General features: G+C 48.5%; 12 protein-coding genes across 12 annotated transcripts; 6 read left to right on the top strand and 6 right to left on the bottom strand.

Annotated features, from left to right (window-relative positions):
- Positions 1-8: 8 nt before the first annotated feature.
- EURHEDRAFT_533768 (uncharacterized protein) lies at positions 9-956 on the bottom strand (the record flags this gene model as incomplete). Its single annotated transcript, XM_040787259.1, has 3 exons — positions 9-716; positions 763-873; positions 918-956. The coding sequence occupies 3 exons, from the start codon at positions 954-956 to the stop codon at positions 12-14; spliced, it is 855 nt and encodes a 284-aa protein (XP_040635044.1).
- Positions 945-2788, bottom strand: EURHEDRAFT_416596 (FAD-binding oxidoreductase). Its single transcript, XM_040783002.1, has 3 exons — positions 2618-2788; positions 1419-2562; positions 945-1369 (listed from the first exon to the last, which is right to left on the bottom strand). Exons 1-3 carry the CDS (start codon positions 2750-2752, stop codon positions 1257-1259), a joined length of 1392 nt encoding a protein of 463 aa, XP_040635045.1. The 5' UTR covers positions 2753-2788; the 3' UTR covers positions 945-1256.
- Positions 2629-4189, bottom strand: EURHEDRAFT_416599 (UDP-glucuronic acid decarboxylase family protein). Its single transcript, XM_040783003.1, has 4 exons — positions 4081-4189; positions 3893-4032; positions 3636-3826; positions 2629-3586 (listed from the first exon to the last, which is right to left on the bottom strand). Exons 1-4 carry the CDS (start codon positions 4117-4119, stop codon positions 2994-2996), a joined length of 963 nt encoding a protein of 320 aa, XP_040635046.1. The 5' UTR covers positions 4120-4189; the 3' UTR covers positions 2629-2993.
- Positions 4190-4308: 119 nt separating this feature from the next.
- EURHEDRAFT_533771 (cytochrome P450) lies at positions 4309-6263 on the bottom strand (the record flags this gene model as incomplete). Its single annotated transcript, XM_040787260.1, has 7 exons — positions 4309-4570; positions 4624-4787; positions 4843-4962; positions 5020-5298; positions 5362-5593; positions 5643-5955; positions 6011-6263. 7 exons carry the CDS (start codon positions 6261-6263, stop codon positions 4363-4365), a joined length of 1569 nt encoding a protein of 522 aa, XP_040635047.1. The 3' UTR covers positions 4309-4362.
- Positions 6264-6408: 145 nt separating this feature from the next.
- Positions 6409-8626, top strand: EURHEDRAFT_487366 (FAD/NAD(P)-binding domain-containing protein). The gene is made up of 6 exons (XM_040785583.1): positions 6409-7205; positions 7253-7415; positions 7466-7643; positions 7701-7886; positions 7938-8130; positions 8186-8626. The coding sequence occupies exons 1-6, from the start codon at positions 6690-6692 to the stop codon at positions 8303-8305; spliced, it is 1356 nt and encodes a 451-aa protein (XP_040635048.1). The 5' UTR covers positions 6409-6689; the 3' UTR covers positions 8306-8626.
- A 264-nt stretch (positions 8627-8890) lies between these two features.
- Positions 8891-9438, top strand: EURHEDRAFT_518523 (uncharacterized protein; the record flags this gene model as incomplete). Its single annotated transcript, XM_040786687.1, has 3 exons — positions 8891-9081; positions 9132-9254; positions 9309-9438. 3 exons carry the CDS (start codon positions 8891-8893, stop codon positions 9436-9438), a joined length of 444 nt encoding a protein of 147 aa, XP_040635049.1.
- A 234-nt stretch (positions 9439-9672) lies between these two features.
- Positions 9673-12213, top strand: EURHEDRAFT_248261 (C6 transcription factor). The gene is made up of 6 exons (XM_040778095.1): positions 9673-10023; positions 10089-10658; positions 10730-10881; positions 10951-11124; positions 11178-11525; positions 11579-12213. Exons 1-6 carry the CDS (start codon positions 9907-9909, stop codon positions 12159-12161), a joined length of 1944 nt encoding a protein of 647 aa, XP_040635050.1. The 5' UTR covers positions 9673-9906; the 3' UTR covers positions 12162-12213.
- A 316-nt stretch (positions 12214-12529) lies between these two features.
- Positions 12530-13275, bottom strand: EURHEDRAFT_381215 (bZIP transcription factor; the record flags this gene model as incomplete). Its single annotated transcript, XM_040779386.1, has 2 exons — positions 12530-12655; positions 12706-13275. The coding sequence occupies 2 exons, from the start codon at positions 13273-13275 to the stop codon at positions 12530-12532; spliced, it is 696 nt and encodes a 231-aa protein (XP_040635051.1).
- A 1132-nt stretch (positions 13276-14407) lies between these two features.
- On the top strand, positions 14408-16005 carry EURHEDRAFT_508950 (alpha/beta hydrolase). The gene is made up of 2 exons (XM_040785901.1): positions 14408-14721; positions 14788-16005. The coding sequence occupies exons 1-2, from the start codon at positions 14514-14516 to the stop codon at positions 15606-15608; spliced, it is 1029 nt and encodes a 342-aa protein (XP_040635052.1). The 5' UTR covers positions 14408-14513; the 3' UTR covers positions 15609-16005.
- A 161-nt stretch (positions 16006-16166) lies between these two features.
- EURHEDRAFT_381217 (uncharacterized protein) lies at positions 16167-17175 on the top strand (the record flags this gene model as incomplete). The annotated part of the gene is made up of 3 exons (XM_040779387.1): positions 16167-16191; positions 16248-16412; positions 17030-17175. 3 exons carry the CDS (start codon positions 16167-16169, stop codon positions 17173-17175), a joined length of 336 nt encoding a protein of 111 aa, XP_040635053.1.
- Positions 17176-18062: 887 nt separating this feature from the next.
- Positions 18063-19181, top strand: EURHEDRAFT_526402 (TMEM53 family protein). Its single transcript, XM_040786987.1, has one exon. It carries the CDS (start codon positions 18244-18246, stop codon positions 19117-19119), a length of 876 nt encoding a protein of 291 aa, XP_040635054.1. The 5' UTR covers positions 18063-18243; the 3' UTR covers positions 19120-19181.
- Positions 19182-20931: 1750 nt separating this feature from the next.
- Positions 20932-22038, bottom strand: EURHEDRAFT_465211 (terpene synthase family protein; the record flags this gene model as incomplete). The annotated part of the gene is made up of 4 exons (XM_040785010.1): positions 20932-21322; positions 21389-21630; positions 21690-21718; positions 21771-22038. 4 exons carry the CDS (start codon positions 22036-22038, stop codon positions 20932-20934), a joined length of 930 nt encoding a protein of 309 aa, XP_040635055.1.
- Positions 22039-22334: the final 296 nt, after the last annotated feature.

Raw genomic sequence — 22334 nt, forward strand, 5'->3', positions numbered from 1 at the left:
TATTGACCCCGTCAAGGAAGCCAGATATTCTGCTCCTTCCCATACCCAAACGGAATCCACGACTCGCTAAAGTACTGCTCCGTCACGACCTTCATGTACGACCTATCATCAACACAATAATCCCCTCCACTAGGACCAATATGCGAACAATGGATCTCCGGTCGATACTTGACCATCAGCTCATGCACCTCACGGCAAAGCAACGTGTCCCGACCCAATTCAAACGGCTTTCCGAAACGCGTCTTGTTGATTAGAAAGTCGAGGCACTGGTCCATATTATCGTACTGCTGGTTCTCACCGTGGCAGTTATCCTCGTGTGTCTTGCAAATTGTCTGTGCCAGGACCTGGCTGATGTGGTCTGTAATCTGCTCAACGGACGTTGTGTTGAGCTTATTCCCCATGGCAGTGAAGAGAGTTTCGATGAGATGGTCGAACCAGCGGAAGGTAGCATCGTAGCGCACGATCTTGCCCTCGTCGTTCCACTGGACCCATGTGTCGATTGTGACGGGGACAACCAGGTCGAAAGTCGTCGCGTTGAATTTGAACACCGTTGTGGCCGAGGCAATGTTGTCGTTTGCGAGAAACTGCGTGATGTTGTATTCAATCGGGACTCCGACAAGACTGACATGATCGGGCTCTGAGAAGAGTCCGAAGATGTATTCAGCGTTGAGTTCACGGCCATCGAATGTGCGGGTCACATCTACGCGGCCTTCGACCTGAGGGCGTCAATACGCGGATAATGGAGAATGTATGGTTCCTTACGTCGGTCGTGAAAACAGATTCATCCGTGGCATTTATCTGTTTCAAATTGGTTGGATAGAGGAAGTTCTTCCAGAGATCGTGTTGCAAGTCCCATAGCTCAGCGAAGGTGTACTTCTCAGTTGATGTATCCTTTGCCACGATAGTGGTCAACAAACCACTGAAGCCAAGCAGTGCCCATGACAATCGGGAGGCATACATCATCACAGTCAATTTTGGCGCAATGCTGAGTAGCCCACGCGCAGTTGTGGCTTCCACAATTTATACCTAGTGTTGATGTTTGATGGAATGTGACATCGACATTCCAGTAGGATACGCCGGGGATACCGTATACAAGGACCACAATTTGTATTTCAGGTGAGCTCCTTGCAGAGCAGAATTCCAGATTGGTATACGGAATTCGAGACCTCCCTGTATGAACAGGATAAACTTGATATGTACAAGTTCCATGCATATGTACAACTGGTAACTATTGACAAACTATGCGGTTGGTGCATTCATTCGATCGGATGCATCTTGTAGAACACATTCGTGGGATCATATTTCGCCTTGATATCTTGCAGTCTACCCAGATTGACACCATAAATGTTGGAAACGGCGGAGTCACCGGCTATAATAGTCAGTACTGCATCTTAAGACAGGTCAGTTAGGGGACTTACGTTCAGCATAATTGATGTACTGCGGTACGTCGGTGTCAGGAGTTTTGAGTTGCTCCTTCCATCGGGCCTGCATCTCGCGCGCCCAGGCGCGATTTTGGGCATCCTTGCTGGAATCAGACCAGCGAAGGCAGATGATTCCATTCTGGGTGCTATTCCGACTTGCAAACGCCGTTGCCGTCGAAGGAACTTCGCAGACTTTGCGCATGTCAAAGAACTCCAGGATCAACGCAGATGCCTTCAGGTCCTCGTCTTCTTGGATCTTGGCAGTCAGGTCAGTCAAGATGGTGCGTACAAACTGGGGATCCATTGGCGGCTGGTAGAAAATCCCCTTGAATGATTTCCGTCCGCCATATGTCGCCATCGGATTTTGAAGACTGTTTAACAGGGAGTATGGGATCATGTCCAAGGTGTTAACTACTGGCCCCAGCTTCAGCAGTCCACCATATCGCTTCTCCCCCTCTTCTTTGGTGCCGTTGTAGTAGCAAAGGACATTGATCATCGGCACTGGGGCACCGGGGGGTTGCGCCAAGAAGCACATAATACCACCCCGAGGATCAGGACTCAGCAGCGTCTCATTGAGCTGCTCCACGACTACCTCCAGCTTGTCCGGTGGGAAGGAAATAATACCCGCGAAAACAGGATTCTTCTGTTCATGTGCCTGATATGTGAACTCCACGACAATGCCGAAATTGTACCCCGCACCTTTCAACCCCCACAGCAAGTCCGGGTTCTCGGATTCGGACGTGGTGACCAAGCGACCATCAGCAAGCACCACACGCGCAGACAATAGATTGTCAATTGTAAGACCGTATAACCCGCTCAGCCAGCCGTATCCGCCGCCCAGTGTCAGTCCACCGACGCCCGTATGATTGACCGTGCCTCCAACGGCAGCGAGGCCGTGTTCCCATGCAGCTTCATCGACTTCCTTCCACGTAGCCCCTCCCTGTACTGTAACTGTCTTCGCCGCGGCGTCGACGGAAACACTTTTCAAGTGAGAAAGATCGATGACAAGTCCGTCCTGGCTCGAGCTGGTACCGGCAACCGAATGTCCGCCGCCCTTAATCGCGAGATCGATGTGGTGTTTCTGGGCCCAGAGCAGGGCTGTTTGAACATCTGCGACTTCTGATGGCATAACCACAACGCCCTTTGCGAGGTTAGTGGGCGAACTAGATTCCATTGAGAGTAGTGAGGGGGCGTACCGCAGGCTTGACACCCGTATCGGACCATCGTCGCAAACTGTCCTGATACCCCTCGGAATCAGGCGTTAAGATGAGAGAGGATGTCAGCGCATCCTTAAGGGCCTGGAGAGCTGTAGAATCAAAAAACGGAGCCATTGTGGGTGTTGGTTGACGGGGAGAGAAGAGGCCGGGGAGTTGGAGAGTCGGGGTTTGTTATGGTGGGGTCCTCGGCATCTATTCTTTTGCCGAGAATTACAATCTGGATATCAATTTGATAAGATCCCAGGATTTATTTCTTTGTATTTCTATATCTCAAGCTAATGGCCAATCAAGCATGGCACGTCTGATCTTCGTTTGCCGACCAGGGAATGCACTGAGCACCGCGGTCTCGAACAACTCAACTCTCGTTCATATGCCACTCGATTGTCTTCCGCAAGCCTTCTCGCAACGGAATTACGGGCTTCCAGCCCAGCTTGTCCCTGGCCAGAGTGATCTGAGGACGGCGGACTAAAGGATCATCGACCGGGCGTGGATGGTAGATAATGGGCACCTTTGGCTTTCCTGTCACTTCGGAGACGAGCTCAGTCGCTATGCTGGCTAGTTCCTGGATGGTGAACTCCCCGTCGTTTCCAATGTTCACCGGACCGTCACCATAGTCGCTGTTCATCAGGGCATAAAGTCCCCTGATACAGTCTGTGACATATTGGAACGATCTGGTTGCCTTGCCATCGCCGGTAATTTTCAGCTCCTCGCCGGCAAGGGCAGCTGCGACGAAGTTGGAGACCACCCGACCGTCAGCCGCATTCATCCGTGGTCCATACGTGTTGAAGATACGAGAAATGCGGACTTCGACCCCATTCTCGCGATACGCATAGCAGAGGGCTTCTGCAACGCGCTTGCCCTCGTCGTAGCAAGATCGGGGCCCAAAAGAGTTGACATTGCCCCAATAGGATTCGGGCTGGGGGTGGACATGCGGGTCACCGTATACTTCTGTTTTCTGGTTAATGAGTTGGCCGTTTCAGATAGCATGCTTACCGACCGGAGGTGCTGGTATGCAACAGTCGAATGTTCCGTTCTTTGGCCAGCTCCAACAAGTTTTCCGTGCCGCGGAAACAGGTCCGCAAGGTTGAAACAGGATCTTTCTGGTATTGGATCGGACTCGCCGGACATGCCAGGTTGTAGATCTGGTCAATGTGTCCTAGGCCTTCGATTGGTGATTGAATGTCTTGACTGTTCGTTGACATTGGGTTAGCCTGGTTGGCCACAAATCCCGTGAAAGCATGGGTCACCACGTACTTGAGTAGCGTGAACTTCTCATGACCTTCGAGATGTTTTAGATTCTTTGGCGACCCTGTTTGGAAGCTATCCACGCCAATAACTTGGTGGCCCTCTCCAAGGAGGAAATCAACGAGGTTCGAGCCCAGGAAACCTGCGGCCTGGGAAGAGTCAGCGCGGCACTGTAGCCATTGTGAAGTGCTGCTTACCCCGGTGACAAGAATCGTGAGTGACTTTGCTTGGGCCATCCTGCTCGACTCGGTTCGAATAGTCTACTTTGTGTATAAGATGTCAGGAAATGAACCGCAGTTCTGAAGGAATTGACATCTTCAGCTGCCAGCTTTGTGGCTGGCTGATGTCGCATGACAAAGACCCACTGACTCCCCGCTGTGCAAATCTAGCACGTACAAGTGTCTTGTGCAGGTAGTAAAAAAGCCGTGATATTTTGACGATGGATTGCTTTCGAAATAGTTCTAATTATATTTATGTCTTTATTTTGTGATGTCGGAATCCAACGACAATGGTCTACTCCGGACTCCATTCTTTTCCAGCCTTGAGAAATGGATCGGCAGTCCTGGCTGCGAATACCCCATGGTAAACAGGTCTCTACGCTGGGGGGGAACAAAGTCCTGTGGTAGGCCGAGTTCGAAGTTGCGGAATAGGTATGCCATCACGATTATAATCTCAGCATATGCCACACTGGAGATAGGTCAGTTTCTCATCCACCGACAGTATTGGGACCAAAGACATACTTTTGACCAATACACATTCGGGATCCCTTGGAAAATGTGCAGAGGTACTGATCGAGGCCCTTGGATTCTGGCCGTAACCAGCGATGGGGATTGAACTTTTGAGCATCAGGACCCCAAACATCTTCGTTTGTGTGCATCGTGTAGGCGGACATTGAAACGACAGTCTAGCCTATAGTTAGATCACTACGCATTATAAGAGATATGTAGCGATGAACTTACGCCTGGCGGAATGACTTTGTTGTCAACAACGAAAGGTTGTAGAAGATCGTGCGGGACCACTCGTGGTAGACGTCCGGGTACTGCCATCCCGATTCTCAATGATTCTTTGACACAAGCGATCTGGTAATCCGAAGTTAGACAGATATCTTCGAGCATAATAGGGGCTAGATATACTACCAGGTAGTCGATCTTTTCTAGTTCCAAGAGCTGCATCCCGGTAGGCTCTTCTGTATTGTTGAGAGCTTGCCGTAGCTTGGCATGGATGTCAGGACTTGAGAGAATATGAAGTACTCCAGTCGTTAGAGTCGACGCAGTCGTGTCAGCACCAGCGATTAGCACATCCAATGCTTCCGTGACTTTAAAGTCGTACGACACGGAGGAAAGATTGTCAAAAACGACCGGATGTGGTGTTGTATTGCCATGAATGGTGTAATGCTGGAGACAACTTTCTGCGAACTGCGAGAATAATACCATTGTCAGTGGTATTCGTCGATGAAGACAGAAACCAGATAGACAAACCTTCAGCATTCGAGCGACATATGCAATCTGTGGATCAACCAAACTAACCAAGCTGGTCGGTACGAAGTATAGAGCTTTCCGCACCAGAGGCCATTCCTGCAATTTCCAGAGACTTCCAGAAACGGCGTCAAATGCCGTAAGAAACCATGACTCGAATGTAGTTTCATTTTCCTCTAACATGTTGGCCGATTTGGCAAAGGCGAACTCCATGATGACCTCAGTCGTGAGACATCTAGGCAATGTCAGCCTCTTCAGAGCATCGTGCCGTGGGATAAACTAACCTGAAAGCATCATAGACGTTGATGGACTGAGATTCTTTTAGACGGTCAATCTTTTTCAGCATAATTCCAACCTTTTCGTGAATCACCGGCTCGAGTTTGAATACTCCAACTCGCGAGAACAAAGGGTTAAGTAATCGACGTCGTTCCTTATGCATGTCTCTATCTGTTTCCGTAAAGACCGTATGGGGAGTGTTGAACGCTTCGTAAAACGTGCCATATTTGGGAAATGGCTTGCTCTGGCTGTAGATAATCCTATACTGCTCGACATCGCTGATGTGCAGCTCATTGGGGCCAATCCGCAGCACATGAGTCTCTGCAATGGATTAATATGAGCACGCAGTAGAATGAAAAGCCACGGATGTGCTCACGGTATTGCTTGTGTAGTCTCTCAAAGTCCTCTTCGGGAAAGCCACGATCAGTTACTCGATACACCCAGTGTCTGGACGTGGCAGCTCCTGGGGGACCCGAGAATTGAGATAATGGATGGAAAGCTTGATAATAAACAGAAATCAAGATGCGGAATAAAATCAACAGAAGTGTTGTCGCAAGAAGGGTCGAGACTAGCTCTCTCTGGCTAAGAGTGGGAAGCTCTTTTTCTTGCCAAAAGAGATGAAGAGCCATATTGATGCAGGTTGAGGAATGAGAAGATATATTACTCGTGGCTTCGTACCAGTGGGTTTATATGTCCATTCTGCAATACCTATATTTAATATAGCAACAACTATCCGGTAGGACAGCATCATCCAGTCAAATTCCCAATGGCACTCCACATGAAAGACGAACCGGGTAATATCTTAGATTCATAATCACGAACAGCGGTCGTGATTAGCTATAGCTACTTTCTGCAAAGAGTTGGACACCCGTCGGAACCCCACTCTTTCAGTAGCGGAGAGCCGGTGGGATTCCGATATATCGGACACCCCCCCCACCCCCCCGGTACGTCTCCGCAATTGTACAGAGTAAACAAAGTCATCTATTAGTTGTTCTTCCATCGATGGGAAGCAGAGTGGATATCGCAGTGCTCTCTTAGCTACTTGTTAAACAATCATGGCACAGTTCAAGGTCATTGTCGTGGGAGGTGGACTGGCTGGTGCCCTGTTGGCAAACGGACTGCAGAACAACGACGTGGACGTGGTGGTGTATGAACGGGATGGGAGAGATGTGGAAAGAGAAGGGTATCAGATTCGGTTGGGTGAGTCTGCTATGCATGGATTTCGCGCTTGCCTAAAAGATCAGGATATTGCAGCAATCTCGAAGAGTTTCGGTCAGTCCTCGGTCTCCGGCTCGACGGCACCAACGATCATGAATTCTCGCTGCGAAGAGATCCTCGACTTGACAGCTATCCCCTCGTATGCGAAGTCTTTTGCCATCAGTCGAGTTGTACTTCATGATATCCTAACTGAGCCCCTTAAGTCGAACGGGCTCGTGAGGTATGGCAACACTTTCTCTCGGTACGAAATCATCCACGACACAAACGGAAACGAGAGAGTACGCGCTTATTTCTCGGATTCTTCCTTCGATGACTGCGACATTCTGATTGGTGCCGATGGAAGTCGTTCTCAAGTAAGTGGAGCGAGCCCAATCGTGTAAGGCTGGCTGACCGATATAAGGTGAACAGAGAAGTTGGACTGCGAAACATTGTCTCGATCAACACTCACTGGGCGTTTCTTGCGAAAGGAAGCCTTACACTGGATCAGGTGTACGAACTCCCTAGTCAGTTGCGTCGGGGACCGATCATCGTTTTTTCAAAGGGCGCTACGTTATACTATTCTTGTCCGTTGATTTTCTTGCTTGCTAGTGGTTGTTTCTGACAGATTGAATAGTATATCTCCCATCCCCACGAGCCGAAGATGTTGATAGTTCACGTCGTGATGAGAGAAAAGCGTTCTTCTTCTGGGTTTTGAGCATTCCAAGGAGCTACTCTCACTACAAAAGTGTAGCTGAGATCCCCGACAAATTCGAATTTTGCTTGAATTTCATTCAGGACTGGGACCCGAGATTGTGAGTGCCGATTATCTTAGTCCAGGCCATTGCGGTGTGTATACTAAGACCTCCTAGTGCACAGTTACTGTTGACAGCGGCCAAGGACGATGGTACCGCGGATATATTTGTATCACCATTACGAGCTAGTAGCAAGCCCTCACCGCGCTGGCGTAACATGCTGGAGAAAGCCGCAGAACCATCTCGAGGACATCCCAGAGTTTGGTTGATCGGGGATGCCATCCACGCGATGCAGGCCAATCGGTAGGGACCAGGATGCTTGAGAAAAGAGGATTATCATTAACGGTCCGATAGCGGCCAAGGAGCAAACCAAGCTCTGCATGACTGTGCCGAAATCCTCCCCGAACTATTATCATTGCATCAAGAAGCAATGACCGGCGTACCACCTTCGACGGATCAGGTTCGCAAGGCTTGTGCTCGCTATGAAGATCAGATGGCCGAGCGCGCTTTTACTTGGGTAAGGAAAAGCGGAGGCACCTCGATCGCCGTAAGTACATCTTCTATGAATACTTTCCAGGAACAAGGAAACTAATTGGTTGCAGACTCTCGACCTGGATGGCTTCGTGGGTAAGTTTGTGTACTATGTCGGTAGGATTGTGATACCGATTTGGTCCTTTTTATACAACCTTTTTCGTAACCCTCGGCCCGAAAAGCCATGGTGATTGGATAGCCAATAGAGATGACGGCGCAACGGACATCGGGCATATATACCTACCGTGTAATTCGTTATAGGCCAAGGCAGATTAGGAATGGGCATTAGGTCCCGATGTCGAGAACGCGGGGACTGAGCTCGGACATTCTGCTGCGATACCCCTGGTGTAACTAATTGGCAGGGACGAAATAGTGCATCTAGGTTTTGATCTTTGAAGCTTTACCGAGGTGACGATAACACGCGCGGGTATATTACTGATGTTTAGTTCGAATAGAATCATAATGCAGCGAATCGAGACCCCTACATTGGCATAGACCTAGAGATTAGCCAGATGTAGTGAATGTAAGACTGCATACCTGATATAAGGTCAACCTCGGCAGCGAGAGAAAACCAATGTTATCCCTGTACCTGCAGAACATCGCCATCATAGCTGCTTTGATGCGATATATTTAATCAACATTAATTTACGGCCCCGGGCCGAGCAAGAAAACTCCGAGAAACCCACCGAGGGGCCCACCTTAAAAGGAGCTGGATTATCCTTTGTTGATGTCGATTCTTTGAGATAGCCAGCTCATCTTCTTGTTGAAAGTACAAAATGAAAGTATTCTATGCACTTGTTGCGGCCCTCCCACTGGCTGTGAGTGCCACGCTCAGCAAGCGCTCTATCACCTGCCTTGAAGTTGGCGCCACGGCCACCGCGACATGGACGAACAGCGACGGGCAGACATGTTCGTTTGCTGGGGTGGTTGGAAGTAACTACGGAACTAACAGCGATGGCTCTGGAGAGTATGTTAGTCTCTGTTATCAATAAGACCAGCGCTAACGAACCCCCGAAGCTACTCGTGCAATGGTCGATGCGGTGCGGGATGTACTGGAACCGCGATTGGCGATGTATACACGCAGGATTGCTTCTCGCATGATATTTGTTCGTACTTTAACAATGCTAGCGGCGGTTCGAGGTGAGAATGAATCCATTCCACTTGGATGATTCTGGCGCGCTAATAGGCTTCTAGTGATCCGAATTGCGGAGATGCCTATGATGCTGCGGTGGATGATACAGTCGGGGGAGCAGTGGCCGGATGTTCGCAGACGAACCCCTCAAATGCGGTATCAAAGCCGGCGACAAGCCCGACGTGTGCATGATACGATTGTTCCAAACGGGGTGTCGCGAAGCATAATATGCCGCCTGCATCATATGAACTTAACTGGCGTTTGAAAATTGGCGCATCGAGAATACAAGTGGTGTCGCTGTTCCGAGATTTCGCAAGTTATATCAAAAGAGCTGTCCGAATTCAACCATGCTTTTCGTATTATATCAGCAGATATTGCTTTTCTCCGAGTTCTTCACAGTATTGGAAAGCTCATTCCCATTGTCCAGCGGGGCCAGTTACAATCCCTGGTCAATTTAGATGTTGGGGCACCGACAGATCCACTTCGTAGCTGAAGAAGTGACCCAGTATCTTCCGGAGCAAGCATATGTCCCGAATCCCGAAGAGAGTCCGATCGGATCAGATATTTTCTTTTCAAATCCCGGTGTAGCAAATCCCGCCTTCTTCAACGGTACCAGTTCCATGTGAGGATTCAGGTTCCCATCGAGATAACTCCGTGTGTATGAATCCTGTTCAAAATCAGCAGTCCTCGGCGCCAGGATCGCAGTGGAGAAATGGAAATTCTGGTGTGCATCGGGTCTCGACTGCCTGCTCCCTGTGTCGGGCCAAAAGGCTAAAGGTTTGTGCTTGGCCCCACTAAGCGGGATTATCTTGAGGCGACGGTGTCTAAAAATTCTCTTTTAGTGCGATGGAGTAATGCCATGTGGTCGTTGTTGTACAATGCAAGTCGACTGTATCATCGACGAAAACAGTGATAACCGCCGTACCCTGAAGCGCAAATTAGACAGCCTCGAGAATGACCGGGAGCTCCTTATACGACTGGTGGAGACCCTACGCGATAGTGGCGACACTCGTGTCTCCACGCTTCTAAGCCTGATCCGCAGTAACGCCTCCCTATCCGAGCTCAAGTCCTTCGTCGACGAGCAACTGCGCAGAGCACAGTCGCCCGAACTAGCCAAGGCCCATCATGAAATCAATCGTCTACAGGAGGCCAGTTCCCGGACTTGTCGGAATGTTCTCGATGTTAAGCGACTCTGTGATCAGCCTGTTTTCCGAGTCCCGGCAAAACCGTGGACGACTGTCACGGGCGACGATGGGTTAGTGTCGCATATCATATCGTTGTACTTCACCTGGTATGATCCATGCTTTTCTTGCATGGACCGAGACATCTTCCTCAGGGATATGAAGCGTGGAGACCTAAAATCTCAATATTGCTCGCCATTTCTCGTTAATGCTATTCTGGCCGCTGGATGCGTAAGTTGGTAGATGAAAGAGGAGTTAGGCGAGAAGATTGCTGTAGTTTCTGACCAGATCTATCAAGGTAGCCTTACTCTGATTATGCGGAAGCATACACCGACCCGGACGACTCAGCCACGGCAGGAGTTCACTTCTACAGCGAAGCGAAGAAATGCCTCGAGATGGAGGAGGGACATATGACCGTTGCTACAGTACAAGGGCTAGAAGCGCTCTCAATGTGGTGAATATGCACTCACCCTCTATCATACCGTTTCAGTGTACTAGCGGTGCTAATAGCAGAACCTCGCAGCGCGTATGCCATGGGAAAAGACCGCCGTGGCTGGCTCTATCAAGGGCAGTTAATATTCGCTGTCAAAGAGTTAGACCGTAATACTCCCAAAACTCGACCAGACGCCACCGGGCAAGAGCTCGACTTGGGTCGAGTCACCGACTTCACATTTTGGGGGCTATATATCATGACAACGTACGGCAAGCATTGAACTATTTCGGTGAGGCAAAAATGCTAACCAAGGCTAGAGCAACCGCCATGGCCTATCACAAACCGCCACTGATCGATACTCCGGTTCGCCCTCGTCCACAAGGGAAGCAGGGTGACAAAGATGATTTGTGGTCACCATATCCCTCACAGCAAAACGGCCTTCCAGCACACTTCCTCTGTCATTTCAACAGCTTATGTGACTTATCAATGGTTGTTAATGATTGGTGTCAATCCGTATTTGGTGATTCGGAAAAGCTTCATTTCGACGGAATTAAAACCATAGTGGAAGACATTTATCGACGCCTCTTGGACTGGGAGAAGGGGATGCTGCCGTGTATCAGAGTGGACACGGATGGTTGTATTCTTCCCCAGGTATTATGTCTACAGTATGTTTCGCATAACCTGGGCAATGAGATACGGACTAACTATAATGCCTCAGCATGTATTATCACACCATTACCATTATGGTCTTCGGGTTTGCAAAAAATATAGCAGACGGCAATGGCATTCTACATTCGAAATTCCATAAGTTCGCGGCAAATATATGCTTACAGTCCGCTCGAAAAATTGCTAGTTTGATGGATATACATCGATCATCGTGGGGTATTGACCTTTTCGTGGTGACCTATATCCAGTGGACCACCGTCTCACTATTTATATTGCTGGAGGATTTGGACGATCCCATGAACCGGGAGGCGTTCATCAGCCTCAGCATTGTTGCGAAGGTGGCGTCGCGACGATGGGCTTTAGGGAAAGGCATGTTACGGGCTGTTCAGGTGACAGCGCGGAAAATGGAAGTATCGTTGCCCCCAGAGATTGATGTGCTCTTCTCGGACTTTGAAAAACAGAGTTGGGGCGCGAAGGATCGACGAGGACTCAGCAGTTCGTACCCAAACTTTGCTGTTTCGATTGGATCAGTCCAGACTGATGAAATCGAACTCGACAAGTTCTTGGAAAAATGGGACGCCCTGAATATTTCCGATCCTGGTGAGGTAGACAAGTCGCCGTCTCCCAGAGAATAGCAAACAATAGAATCGTGTGACGGCATTTATATAATAGACATGCTGGTAGTGATTTAAGACAGCCATCCGAGATCGTCGGCTTGCTTGGTGCTGTTTTGGACAATTAAGCCCAGACAGTCATACTATCTATTCGGCTCCTTGTGATCGACTTTGCAGGGATTGATAGTTGCATGTACATTGGCATCTGTGCCAGAGACAACGGGCCGACCTCAACATTAACATACACCTCATTAATATATACAAGAGATAGCTCGTACATCGTGTTGCATATAAAACGATAAGTCTTTTGGAAAGAAAGAAAGGGTCATAACGCGTAACAGAAAGTTTCTCGAGCCAGTACCAGAACGCCCCTATATGACTGAGAGACATTATTCTGAAACAAGCAGATCATCCAAATCAGCGTGTGCTAAACTTTCATCTATCGAGTCGGTCGACTCAAGTTCGGAAGAACCACTGATGCTAGACGTCCTGTCTTGCGGCCCGTACTCCTGTACCTGGACCAGTTAGCTTTTTTTCGCGTCACCGGGGCCATTTGGGAACTCACCCTTTCTAGCATCTGCGCGAGATACTCGGAAATATGGTTATCTGTACAGTGTGCATGCTTTAACACTTCGTTTTTCAGACCAAGGATCTCCACGCGAAGACAGCGGAATTCAGACTGCAGCTGCTGATGCTTGATTGACTGTTCCTTGAACCGTGACTCGAGGACTTGCGTGTGCTCTTTTCTCTTCTGTCGACATCGACTGGCTGCTTGCCGATTTCGTTCCAAGAATCTCTCCCGTGATGGAGTCTTCTGGATACCTGTTTTGGGGGGCTTTGTGTCACGGTTTTTTCGATTTTTGAGTTGGCCGTTACTTGGGGCAGGCTGTGCCCCGTGCGAAGAGACATTACCGGTATCATTTTCTGGTGATCGTTCGGGGTCATGAGTTGCATTCAACGTCACATCAGGATTGTACAAGTCCTGTCCGGGTGAGAAATCCCATGTCGCAAAAGTCGGCGGTATAGACTCAAGACCTTCGAGTTGGTCGCCTGCAGGCCACAGGCTGAGGGCGGCACCCCAAGAAGGGTCATGGATCGATGTTGAGGCCGGTTGAATGCCAATGGAGCAGGACATGGCGACTAGTTGAAGCGGAGAACGATGTGTAAATAAAGCCAGTTGACTAAAAGGCTCAATATATAAGATAACAGGAAGAGATATATAAAGGTGAATAGGAAACAATCGAATCAAAGATTGAGTGGAAGAACACGTCTTAAATGACTTCTCGACCAAAAATCCCCGCCAATGGAAGTACAGGGAGCTCGCAACCGATGATCCGAGTAAGTGTACCATCCACTCCATTATTCTGAGAACCTGTCACTACATCGCAAGCCATTGGGCTCCATCGTTGGTCAACCATTGGTCCAGCCCCGTATCCATTATCAGTCCTGAGGCGGATACGTACTGATGAAAGCCGACCTTCGAACATCCACGGATTCGGAAAAGGAACCACACGCCAGTGTTGAGAGGCATCGTCCGCATTTTGTGATATCTGGAGAGGTCATATAACGCATGCCGAACATTGATTGTATTGTCCGACACACCGTGTTCAGAGCCGACTGCAGCGAACCAATGAATCATGGACTCTGTGAGCCAATTCAACGGGGCTGTGGAGATATGGTCCATTATTGAGCGTTGAATGGTTCTGGAAAAGACACCCAAGAGCTTTTCATCCTGTGGAGAGTGACTACCTAACCGGAAAAGGAAACTGGATGTCATCTCCGGCTCAGTCATGGAATACCACACTGAGTTCACGGTGACATCTCCCGGCTTTCTCTTCAGCCAGTCAGAACAAGGGCTTTTACAGACCCATCAAAAACCTGATTTGTTTTCAAATGACAGTGTCGACGACAGAATGTGAATCAGGTACCGTCGAAAATAGTTGGGCTTATATTGTGCGTTATGTAAAGCTACTGCCATACTACGGGATGTGGTAATTACCTTCTTGCTGGCCAACCCAGCGTTCGCTATGTTAGGGGCTTTATTTCCTTCGGAATCCGGGAAACGAACGACCTGAAAAGTCCCTTTACAGCGAAAAGATACCGAGAAAACGTGATGCTCGGGTGGGAACTTGGTTAATTAGTTACGGAATGCTCCCTTTATGCCTCGTTACCAAGGCCCAAGGCAAGAGACGGTCCTACTTGCCGTTTTAGATTAATCCGGGACTCACTGTGCGGAGTAGGCGGAATAACACTTAGGCGCTGGACAACTCAGCCTATATAACCAGACTCGTCATTCGTAGAACCACGTTCTACGCTCAAGCGAGTTGATCGCTGGATATCAATCGGTTACTGCTGTAGCACCGCATCTGAGTTATGTCGATCACTGGACCACCGGTCACGGCATCCTTACCGGAGGGAGGCCGAACGCTTGTTTATTCTACCGTTGACGAACATGATATCAAACTGGACTACTATTTACCACCTACGGCCAACGGAAGCTTGCCGGCGTTCATTTACTATCATGGCGGTGGAATGACATCGGGTTCGCGACGTGACAGAGCGTTTCCGCAGTGGTTATACGGTATGTTTCGAGCATCGTGGGATCAAGAGTCGTAGTCTGTGCAAAAGCTGATCTTCGGTAACATAGATCATTGTCAACTACACGAGTACATATTCATATCGGCAGACTACAGGCTCTGCCATCCAAGCACCGCTCTCGATCAAATCGACGATGTGAAATCTCTGTTCAACTTTCTTGCAGGAGGCTTCCAGAAGCAGCTTCCGGAGAATGTGTCCCTCGATACCACCCGCATAGCTGTCTCGGGATTTTCGGCGGGCGCGTATCCCGCTCGTGCAGCATGTGTGTACGCAAGTCCAAAACCAGCTGTCCTGATGACCGTCTATGGCACTGGCGGCAACCTTCTTCTCGACCATTGGACGACTGGTCGACCGCCGACATCTATAGCCAAGTTTGTGGATCTCGATAGCGTTCCAAAACTACTTGCGGATAAGACTATTGTGAGTGACGACTTGCCAGCCAGTGGCTTTCTCTCCGAACGTTTCGCACTTACAGTGCGTTGGGAACTCGACGGCACCTTCCTAGACGGGTGCTTCGGAGAGCCCGGGCTTGGTAAGATGTTGAACGAAGTTGCGTATGCACAACGACCTGCAGCTATACCCGAGGGTATCAAGCCAGGATTTCTGCAATTATTCATAGCAGAAAATTACCCCCCTTCTGTCTTCGTGCATGGTACAGCAGACGAAGTAGTTCCTGCTGAAGAAAGCGTGGAGCACTATGAGCAACTGAAGAAGTTGGGCATCAAAACAGAGTTGTTGCTTGTAGAAGATGGCGGACATGGTCTCGTCGACTTTGGTTCCGGATTCCCACCGAAGCCGGCGAAGAGATCCATGGAGGCATACGGAAGGGCTCTAGATTTTATTGCAGAAGCCTTCAATGCATCTAAATAGCCCAGCGCCGACATGTATAGACTAAATATACTGTAAGTAACCGATCCCGAATGCTATTGACTAGCTAGTTCTACGAAGAATGATGTATCATGCTTCGAGCCGCCACGAAGACGCTCGTAGATGTGGACTGCTGGAGCTTTGCAATGCCCTTGTAACTCACTGCCATATTGCTTGGAGCTGGTAAGACGGGGGAGTACATATGGAAAGCTCGCGCATGACACTGCTGAATTTGGACTTTGCGCCGATCAGCATATCCGTGCCTTGAACTTCATCAACACGTTGTTGGGTCTTGTTGAGGATATTTTGAACTTAGTTCCTAATCTATAGTTAGTACGCCCGGTTCTATGTTCTCTACAAGGCCGCGGCCAAGCTTGTAGGTGATTATTTGAAGATTTACAAAAGTAGGACATGAGTATAATGCACAAAGGTGGTGATAGTAGATATAATAATGAGCATGTTATTAGAAACAGTCGACTTATAATTAACTCGAAAGGTCGAAAACAAAGAGTCCGAACAACGTCATGACTAAATATCGACCTCCACCTCGCCACCTCCACCATGCGCACTGCTCTTGACCATGGATGTGCATTCCATCCATTTTTATTAAGATACTTGTTTGTGACTAGCTAACATTCACAGGCAATTTCCGGAACGACGATGAGTTATACGGCCCCCGAGCCACAACAGCCTGGGTGCTCGTGCAATGCTACCTGGAAAAGTGCCCCGAGGACGCCGGGAATATCATACTCAGCATCAAGGGCGGCGTCAACCCCAAAACCAATGCTCGCGATGAATCTGCCGAGAGTACCCGCTGCACAATTGGCAATAACATGGCTTAGCTAAAGGAAGACAAGAAACTCGAAATCTTTTGAGTTCACCCGCCGCAACCAGGAAGTGTCCATGGCTCAGACCTTCAATGTGATGGACAAGGAGAACGTCTAGACCGGGAAAATCGGAGTTGTATCGTTATCTGAGATTCGCGCTGAGACAATCCATGAAGCATGTCACGGTTCATGCCGTTGAGGTCGAACTCTCCTTGTACGTCATCAGACTCCATAGGAATCCATCCAGTGTGATAGGTTCGTGTACTTGAACTAACAAACACGTTGATAGCATCTCAACCGAGATCCTCGGAAACAGGCCCTCAGCTGCTTGTACCCAATACAGCTTTCCACTCATCCCCTGCTCACTATCGGCCATGGAATTCTTACGGCAAGATCCGAGAATTGAAATATCCCTGAGGATTCGATAATGTGGATGTTTCCGCGCTTCCAACCAGGCAACTTCGAGATCAACAAGCAGCTGGTGCAGCAGATGGAAGATATAGCCGCCAAGAAGAGCTGCACACCAGCCCAGCTCGCCATCAACTGGAAGCGGGGACTGATGTTATACAAGTATGCCTATGACTATCCCTATTCTAGGTGCTATAACAACCGCCCACATCGAGGAAAACAGTAAGGTGGTCGATCTGACGGACGATGAGATGGCACAGATCGATGTCACCTTGGCGAAGTTTACACCGGCTGGTAGCCGGTATCCTGGTAATATTCCGGTGCACGCCTGGTGATGTTTATGCGTCTTGATGTAAGTCTACTATACTCATGGCTTTTAGCTTTAGTTGTTAACTGCTGTTGTTTACATTCTCGGTTCAGAGTCTCAGTATTAGAGTATTTAATGCTTGATGTAGTGCCTTGCGGTAGCGTGATTGGGATATAATTAGACCTCGCCCAGACCCTCAAGAGGGTCCCTACTTTGGACCCCTCCACCCGACCCTCAACCCTATCCGAGTCTCGTGCGGGTGACCCCCATACACCCTTAACGACCCTCATTCTCACAAAACTTCATAAAATTTCATAAAATTCACACGCTTTACCTGATTTGTATGCATAAAAATGGTAATCTAACCTAATATAGTAATGTTTGATTTCTTTGGTCACCCGCGGGTCACCCTCGCGAGAGCAAGACCTGACCCGGACCCTCACTGCGGGTGAAAGAGTCAGACCCTCGACCCTCGAAATGAGGGTACGACCCTCACCCTCGGAAAGTTACCCGCAGGTGAGGGCGAGGTCTAGATATAATGACCGAGAGTGGCGCGCATAGACCAAAATTCTTGACCAATATTTATGGGTATCTATCGAGGGGTCCCATGAGATCGAGGTAACCATCATGAGAGTTGTTTCTTTCAAGTCTTAAAATTCGCGTTTCGTGTGGTGTTATGGGGTGCGCTTCTCGGATTACGTTATCGTTCCTGCCCTAGTTAGAAAATTAATGCCTGATGGAATAAACAGAATAAGGAAAATGCCGAGGTACATAAAACACATAAATCACGGCTCGAATATCTCGTTCGCCAAGCCCTCGTGATTCTTCCCAACAACCCACTTGCTGTGAACAGATTGGTGCTGGAGATCACGCAGTTCCCAACCATTGTTGTCAACCAGTGCTAAATCTGATGCCCCGGAAGAGTGTCCACATCGGTGGCTGGCCACCAACAGAGATTTTCTTAAAGAACGCCGGCATGCCTCTAGAACAAACCACGAGACATTTCAACCACCTTCCGCGTTTTGGATTGAGGCTGATTTAACGCTATTCATTCCTTTGCGAAAGTTCCTGTCACTCCAGAACCCATACCTGCACAATGGCTCCGCAACCGATTCCATTCCCAGGCTTCACCCCGATATCTGATCGGGTATACATCCGCAATGGCCAAGAGAAAACTAGACCAGCCCCGGCCGGCGAGCCAACAACCATCATTATTTCCGGCTGGGGTGACGGCATGCCAAAATACGTCTCCAAGTATTCTGACGGCTACCATGAGCTCTTCCCATCTGCCCGGATCATCGTGATCCTGTCGCGTACCCTCCAGGCTTCAAACCAGCCCGAAGATGCTCGAATCGAGGCCATGATGCCGGTCGTCGACACGGTTTTCCCAACCCCAATGGGTAGCGGCGGCGATGAAGAGCGCGTCCTTGTGCATGCCATGTCAAATACGGGTGCGATATTCGCTGCCGCTGTCGTCGTCGCCTATCAGCAACGCCACGGCACAGACAAAACATTTCCTCACAAGCTATTTGTTTTTGATTCCACACCTGGGAGTCTTGACTTCGCATCTCAAGTTGGCCGCTGGTCACACGCGATGGCGGTGGGGACGGCAAAGTTCTTCCCTTGGCCGTTCGTTATCACGCAGGGCTTGTGGTATGCCTTCCTCTGGGCGAATTGGGCCTGGGAATGCCTTCGAGGCTCGGAGCCCGCGGGTGTCTGGGCAAATCGGGTGATGAATGATGGGTCAATCATTTCGACCGAATCTAGCAGGCTTTACTTGTACTCCAAGGAAGATGAGATTATTGGATGGAAGGACTTGGAGGAGAATGTAGCCCAGGCCAAGACTTTGGGTTACCGGATCGAGCTGGAGATGTTTGAAGGTTCTTCGCATGTCGGGCATATGAGGCTGCATCCTGAACAATATTGGAATAAGGTTTCCAGCTGCTGGAAGCAGGCACTGGTGGAGAAATAATCTGCGGAGTAGATTGGATAGATTGCATCAAGAAACAGTTGTATTTTTAGCTTGGACCATGCTTACTACTTATATTTAGAGATATTCTTTCGCTGAGACTCTTGTTGAAAACATCAGAGATATCGGTTCCTTGTGCTGAAGGTAAAGAGTAGAAAGTAGTTAAAGTCTGAAATATAAGAAATAAAAGCGAAGGATCTGATAATTGCTCGGGTAAAGTAGTACCCAATATTAGACTGCAGGGTCAGGCTATCTACAGGTATTTAGACAAGACACAACTTGAAGAGCTGCAATGGGATTAGCATCAGAGCGGGGAGATTCAAGAGACCGGGTAGTCAAAGGAGGAAGCTTCAGGGCAGTGGTGCCGAGTCTCCGGACAACTGTACGAGGCTATTGTCACGGGCTCAATAACTAGAAGATATTAACGAATTGACATTCCTATCTAAACCAACTAGTAGCCATCGACGAGAATATCGAATCTGGAGAAGAAAAGAAAATATGAGACAAGTCTATTTACGTGAAGAAGTCCCATATGGTTGTGTGTGGTCTCGCTAAGCAGCTTGTTTGTCTTGATTTCGTCCATGGTATTGTTTGCCGTGTTGATGATGTTTGCTGATGAAGGCGCTGGGCTGAGCCATTACAGCTATAGGCGAGGAACTTACTTGATACGAAAGAGTTGTATTGATAGGCTACATCGACCATAATAATTGTGACGATATCGTTCAATAAGAGACTGTTGGTAGACTATCTGACGAACTTCTAACATGAGGTGAGAAGGGAAAAGGCAGGGCGTTCCGGCGACGGATCATCTAGTGTGTGCAAGTAGTTCATCATCCATGTCCTACTCCAAACAGACCAAAGTGTTCAAGCATGCTATACGACTAGCGAGCGTCCATACTCAGTGACATTACCCTATCTAGAGGATGAAGCGGTTTTTTATAACCTCTATGCAACAGAGCTCCACTCATGTTGATGTCATTTGTCATTATTAGCCGTACATAGATAGATAGACCTTGCCATCGCCCGCGGGTTGTCACGGCGCTCTACTAGGATAATGGAACATCCAACTCATGGGTTCTACCTAGGTAGCTATCGACGAGAATAATCAACATGAGGAAGGAAGAAAGGAGGTGACGCTGTATTTATCAACAAAGCAAACAACTGCATCTCACGTGATAGCCAGACAACGTGACCAGGCCGTCACAGGGGTGATCAAACAAGGAAAACAGTACTATAATAGGATGGATCATCATTTTTATGCATAGAAATCAGGTAAAGCGCGAAAATTTATGAGAATTTATGGAGATTTATGAAAACGAGGGTCGATGAGTGTCCGCGAGGGTCGCCCACATGAGGTTTGACGAGGGTCGAGGGTCGGGTGGGTGGTCTCGGCGAGGTCTAGCCGTACCCGCGACGTCAAGCCGTCACATAATATGCCGAATGCCTGATATGTTAACCGTTTCGAGTGACCAATAGAGGCCGAGCCTACCGACTACCAAGAATCGACGACTTACTGCTGCCCGAACATATCATGACCGGATATGACTGTATGATGATAGGACTGGGGACTACTACTATGCAGCCAGGATCCTTAAACTATGGCCGCCGCATACATACATTATGCACTTTTTACTCAATTTAACTCTTTGGGACTTTTTCACAACAGCTTCCTTTGTAGTTGATAGCTGCCAGATTGCCCATAAATAGGTCTTACAATGGATGATTATCAATCAGATTTCCTCCCTTTATTCTCTCTGAATAGTGCCTATAAAGTCGCATCGACCATAATAGCTGACAGTAATGGAGTGCAGGCTTTTAGCAAACTTTGTATCGTGGAGCAGTAGCATGCCAATAACAACTGCCTCCAACATACAATTCAATTGCTTTGATATATTCAATGATGTTATTGGAAGGTGAGCTCGCCAGCACCTGGCCTTTGAGATGGTAAGCTCTCTCTTCCTCATCAATAATAATCCCACGTAGAAGGGACTGGGCCGGCTGCTCAGAGAGTCCATGCTGCTTCATGAGAACTCTCACAGCATTTCGAATGCGGTCCGTCTTCTGATCCTTCTCAACTGCCCAGCTGAAATAATCATTTGTCAGACCAAGGACTACCCCCATTGAGTAGTCAAAGTCGCGAATCTTCTCAAGGTCTTCGGCGTCAAGAGTGAGACCCATTCCCCATCGGATAAAGTATGAGGAAATCCTTATTGGCAGGGACCATACATTAGAAAAATTGAAACAAAAATATCAGCAGTTTTTTTCCACTCACCAATATCCACAGTTGCCCACCCTGTATGGGTTGTATTCATCCATGTGCGCAAAGTCTTGCTTGGAACTATCAAATGTGTCAAGATAGTTCTTCAACACACCAATAAGCTGTGGTGCTTCCTTTGCGTCGAGTGCACTTGCGCTTCGCACCAGTTTGGCAAAGCTCCTTTCCCTGGGACAGCCCAAGGAGTTGATGTGGTTGAGTTGTAACGCTCCTTTGAGAAGTTCGTGCCTAGAACAAGCCTAAAACATATGTTAAGCTGTCCTGGGATGTAGGTATATGGAGTGATGGTAAAACATACTTCTTCGTGTTCCATTTCCTCAGTGATATCTTTCTGAAATAAGCTCTCCGTTCCAAGCCGGGGTCAAAGCGGCTCACTCACCATCGTGTATCCATGCAACCTCAATGATAGAGGACAAAAGAACAAGTCTCTCTGGGATTGCCGTGCAGTGACATATTGCAAATGGTTCATTGGCAGGGCTTGAGTGGCGCGTAAGTGCTTTTCGATGCTCTTTTGTCTGTGGCTCTGTGCAGACTTCAATAACATTCCGCAGAGCAGATACAACTTCTGCTGCATTGTGGGCGACACCTGCAGGAAACCTGCTAAAGTGCTCTGGCACTTCAAATGTGCTAATAGTATCCCAAGACATGATGTTTTGGCACTGTATGCTCAATGCCGTCGAGGAAATTGTTCTATAACTGTACTTGCTTTAGAAAATTTACCTGAAAAGCGAGACTACCTTTTATATTTGGTTAGCTAAATATTTTCTCTTCTTCTTTTCTTTTTTTTATCTCAACAAGTATATAAATCATATGCCAGAAGAAAGCGCCGTCAAGTGGCACGATGAGAGCTTCTACACCCCCAGCATATGAATTACATGCCAGAAGAAAGCACCGTCAAGTGGCACGATGAGAGCCTCTACACCCCCAACATATGGATTACATG

This window comes from Aspergillus ruber, assembly GCF_000600275.1.
Source record: "Aspergillus ruber CBS 135680 unplaced genomic scaffold scaffold00036, whole genome shotgun sequence".
Classification (NCBI taxonomy): Eukaryota; Fungi; Ascomycota; class Eurotiomycetes; order Eurotiales; family Aspergillaceae; genus Aspergillus; species Aspergillus ruber.